The sequence below is a fragment of the Penaeus chinensis genome, chromosome 7 (genome assembly GCF_019202785.1).
Source record: "Penaeus chinensis breed Huanghai No. 1 chromosome 7, ASM1920278v2, whole genome shotgun sequence".
NCBI lineage: Eukaryota > Metazoa > Arthropoda > Malacostraca > Decapoda > Penaeidae > Penaeus > Penaeus chinensis.
The window spans coordinates 5637933-5642932 of record NC_061825.1 but is presented as its reverse complement, the minus strand read 5'-3'; the positions used below and the strand labels follow the sequence as shown (position 1 = coordinate 5642932).

At 39.3% G+C, this 5000-nt stretch overlaps 1 protein-coding gene across 1 annotated transcript in view; it reads right to left on the bottom strand.

Moving 5' to 3' along the window:
• Positions 1 to 3119: 3119 nt before the first annotated feature.
• Positions 3120 to 5000, bottom strand: part of LOC125027553 (macrophage mannose receptor 1-like) — a 2110-nt gene continuing 229 nt past the window's right edge. Inside the window, exons 2-8 of the mRNA XM_047616648.1 lie at positions 4869 to 5000; positions 4648 to 4741; positions 4326 to 4451; positions 3953 to 4188; positions 3743 to 3836; positions 3470 to 3595; positions 3120 to 3280 (exon numbers count right to left, since the gene is read on the bottom strand). The exon at positions 4869 to 5000 is cut by the window's right edge and continues 64 nt beyond it. Of these exons, the coding sequence (XP_047472604.1) occupies positions 3253 to 3280; positions 3470 to 3595; positions 3743 to 3836; positions 3953 to 4188; positions 4326 to 4451; positions 4648 to 4741; positions 4869 to 5000 (836 nt within the window). The 3' untranslated portion in view covers positions 3120 to 3252. The remainder of the gene's footprint in view (positions 3281 to 3469; positions 3596 to 3742; positions 3837 to 3952; positions 4189 to 4325; positions 4452 to 4647; positions 4742 to 4868) is intronic.

Sequence of the window (5000 nt, the reverse complement as noted above, 5' to 3'; positions counted from 1 at the left end):
GGGTCAGCTGATGTCCCTGCAGGAGGCCGTCGCCCGGACGCTACTTACCGCTCACGAACGCCTGCTCGTCCTCGCTGGTGACGGAGGCCAACGCGCCTCCGAGAACATTGCACCGGCTCTTGGCTTCAACCCAGGAGGCAGTGGTTTCACTCACCAAGTAGCATGACAACTCGTGAATCTCCCATCCTTTCTTACAGGAGTGTGCAGCAGTGGTGGCAGTAGACGCTGGGTCAGCTGGGCGGCTGCACATAAATCTGGATAAAGAGGCATAAATCAACTTGTATTCGCTTGAGCAGCTGCCTGCGTAACGACGCGGCCACGCTAAGATTATCGAACTGGGATTTTATCTGGTAATACTAACGCATTTAGATATGACAGTAAAAACCATGTTGTTGAATAAAACGTTAAAAAAAAATCTTAGCAAACCTTGCCACTGATATTTTGATATACGAAATGAAATTCATATCGAGTAAAAAAATGTAAGCAATAAGGCTAAGTATTGATATTAAAAGTCGATTAAAAAAAAAAAAAAAAAAAAAATGGAATGTCTATTTCTTTATATACTTCCTTTGGTATTTTATTTCAAGTATCAAAATTTTAGTTGCAAAGCCTGGTTATTTTTTTTTACTTATATATATATATATATATAATTTAAAACGGTTTGATATTGTTATACTTAACTGCACTAATGTTATAAGATAAAATCCCGGCTTGGGAATCTGTAAGCTGTACTAATCTTCACTAAAGGATAAACGCGGATGCCGAGTCTACTTAAATAAGAAAAAAAGTTACTCACAACTTAACGTCCCCACAGTAAGCGTTATTCCAGTGATACTGGAACTCCTGTCGCATTTCGACGCAGGCTTCGATGTTACTGAAGCCCCAAACGATTCCCGAGGTGCTCGGTTCACCTTCTGCCCAGCTGAGATTGAAATGAGAGGTGTCTGGTGATCATTATCTTTTACCCTGACATAACAATATTTTCTTGCTTTTGCATCATGTGACTCCTCTTCTGATATTTCAAAATATGCTTAAGAATTCCGTGGTTCAGTATTACCTCATTTTTTTGTTTTTTTGTTTTTGAGAAATCCTTACCTGGAGAACTCGAAGGGGCTTCCGTCACTCCAAGAGTAAATATGGTTACCAGACAGACTGATGAGGCCAATCCAGGTGTCTCCACTCAATATACCTGTAGGAAATAGCCAAAGGAAAGTGTTTAGATATACATTTTTTTATAAGCCCACCTTTCATTGATACAGATATAACAGGAGTTAACTACACAGACAAAAGTGAGTATGATTCCACTGTCGTGGCGCAGAGACAAACATTCTCTAGCATATAGGATGAAGAAGACAAATACTTGAACATTTATTCCCAAATATTTTTCGATTAAGGCAAAAAATACAACAAATGCCCGGTATACTGGCCTGAGAGGGTTTCTTGTTGGGAAGCACTGGACACAGTGGCTAGCGAGGCCTCCAAGCTGTTGCAGAAGTTTTGTCCTTCGAACCAGTTTCCGGACGATTCTGTCACCAGGAAGCACGAGGACTCCAGCAGCGTCCATCCGTCGGGGCAGACCAGGTCCGCATCCCGGTTACTGGGAAGACTCCGGCACAGCACCAACTGGTTGAGGAACAGAATATATATATATATATATATATATGTATGTATATATTTATAGGTATAGATATAGATAAACAGATAGATAGAGAGAGAGTGAGAGAGAAAAGAAAAAGAGAAAATGGAATAGAGTTCACTGAAAGTTTCGAATCTCGAAGTATCACAGTTCCGAAACAGCAAAGTGAGTTACCGAGAGCACATTGGCTAGAAGGAGTAAGGGACGCAACATAGTGTCAGCAGGTGGAGACTGCAGTGTACGTCTGGTTGCCTCGGTGCTGGGGTTATAATCCTCCAGTGCCGATACAGGTGTGCCCAAAGTTATTATCAAAAGTCTTTCTACTGATGAAACTACATTTGAATGCAAATCTGTTCTACGAATTAGAGAAAATTGGGTTGTCATTATAGTTAAGGCAAATTGTGTGTGTGTTTGCTCGTTAATATCATCTTTATTATTGGTACCCTTGCTGATATTGGAATAGTACTGATAGTAGTGATACTAGGCCTACTACTATTTTTTGCTGTTAATACTAATATTTATGGTTATAATGATTAATGTTATTTTCAATATTGTTATTATTATTTTTCATTATCGTTATTATTATTATTATTATTATTGTTATTATTATTATAATAATAATTATTATTATAATAATAATCATTATTATTATTGATGTTATTACCATTTGTCATTATCATTGCTGTTATCATTATTAAACCTATAACTATCATTATTGATATTGTTATTGTTTTGATCTTCATTATCACCACTGATATTATCAATGCTACATTTGTAACCAGACTTTTATCATATTCTTTAAACTGTCACACATTCCGTCCGAGTTTCTTGTTAGTAATATGTCCTGTTGGCTGACAAGGCACATATGGCAGGGATGGTCATATTCGCTACAGATTAGAAATATATTTTACCTTTTCAGAATCTGTCGACAAATTAGGTCATTATTGTGAAGGTTTAAATGTTGCTTGTGATGCTTGGCAATTACTGGAGCTGACTAATGACATGATGGCAATGATAGTCATTAATATTAATCGCATAACTACTTCTATCATTGTCATTGCCATTATTATTATTGATGTTGTTATCATCTATATTTCTGTTATTATATTTTCTTTTCATTTTCAATTCTTTCGTTATTGATATCATTATCATCATCACTATGATCATTATACCATTCTTATTTTTCTCATCAGCATAGATATTATTTTAGTATCATACTAACTCTCATCATATGTGTTTTTATATTCACACAGACGTATAAACGCATATACACATGTATACATACATACATATACATATATACATATAAATATATATATATATATATATATATATATATATATATAACGCACACACACACGCACAGACACACACACATACACACACACACACAGCGTTTGTAGATGAGGCAGCTGATTTGATAGCCATATGCATCCTGTTTTTTTCTGATTTGCACGTGTGGACGTAAGAGTAAACTGCCATGAATGCTCTGTTCAATTTATTGCATATTGCGTACAAGGAAGAAGTCCAGAAAAAATCAAGGATCCTTGAATGTGTATCCTAATAGAGAAGACGAATTCTATTCCTTAGATCAACCTGGGAAGGAGACATCGACGTTACTCGGCAGGTCGCTCGCAAACAAACCTAGAACGAGAAGGAGGACATGGGCTACTATTAAGAAGAAACGGGTATGGACATACGTACATGGTATGAACGAAAACTACAAAGACAGTGACATAAGTAACAGAGACATGGCTATATGCATATGAGTCTGAATGAAGTTGACACAGCTATTTTTTTTTTTTTTTTCACAGGTCAAGAAGGGTTACTCACGCCTTTTCAGCTGGACAGAGTTCGTCGTTCCAGCGGTAGTCGTAGTCCTTTTTCATTTCGACGCAGTCCTCGCCCACGCCGAGGGTAATGTAATAGTAGTAGTTGTTGGGCTCCCCTTCCTCCCAGCTAGGTAACAGAGGGGATACTAACTCAGACTACAGTAAAAGTTACCCTTAATTATACAGCATATAATGATACTACTGTAGTGAAAATGAAAGGGAAATTGTAATAGGTGACTGGAAAGACTACCAGATCAAAAGTTAGCGAACTTACCTTCTATAGTTATAAGGACTGCCGTCCTCCCAGATATACTCTCCTTCGATTTCCTGATCGCTGAGACCAATCCAGGCACTGCGAGTCAACAGACCTGTGAGCAAGAGAGGAAGAGAGTTAAGCTCAATTACAGACGAGAAAGCAACGCCAAAATGAAACCAGGAGTCAGCTGATGTCCCTGCAGGAGGCCGTTGCCATAACGCTACTTACCGCTCACGAAGGCCTGCTCGTCCTCGCTGGTGATGGAAGCCAGCACGCCCCCGAGACCACTGCAGTTGCCTTTGGCGCCCTCCCACGAGGCGACAGCTTCACTCACTAGGTAGCAAGACAGCTCGTGAATCTCCCATCCTTCCTCACAGGCGGGTGCTGGAGTGGTGGTAGTTGTTGTGGTTGTGGTGGTGGTTGTGGTGGTGGGCGCTGGGTCAGCTGGACGACTGCACGTGAATCTGGTTTAATAAGATGACATTATTTACCTCGTTTATCTTTCACAAGAAAAGAAAAGAAAGAAAAAAAAAAAAAAAAAACAAAAAAAAAAAAAAAACAGACGATCACTTTATCAAAATATCATAACACAGTTACTCACAGCTTGACGTCATCACAGTGAGCGTCATTCCAGAGATACTGGAATTCTTGTCGCATCTCAACGCAGTCTTCTCTCTCGCCAAATACCCAGAAGGTTCCCGAGTTACTGGGTTCATCTTCTGCCCAGCTGTAATAAATTAGTGTGACTGTGACCAATGGATCCTTTGCCTTAGTATAATAATATTGTGTGACGCTTATGCATTATCCGTTTTGGGAACCTTTTTTATAATCCAAATATGCTAATGGATTTTGAGCTCGGCATTTCCCAACTTCTGAATGAACTACGAATATTTTCTCATTCAGTAGCCACAAGAGAGCCTAACCTGGAAAACTCGAAGGGAGTTCCATCAGCCCATGAATAACTGTGGTCATTCTTGAGATCAGTGAGACCAATCCAGGTGTTTCCTTTCAGCATGCCTGTAGGTGAGATGCAAGATTACTAGATAGTTAAGAGATTACATTAACAATCCCAGAATTAATAATACTTATGGCATACATAAAATCTGAAACAACTTCATAATTAGATGCTGCAGAGTGTTCTGACCCGAGAGTGCTGTTTGTAGAGAAGCACTGGACACAGTGGCTAGCGAGGCCTCCAAGCTCTTGCAGAAGTCTTGCCCTTCGAACCAGTTGCCTGACGATTCTGTCACCAGGAAGCACGAGGACTCCAGCAGCG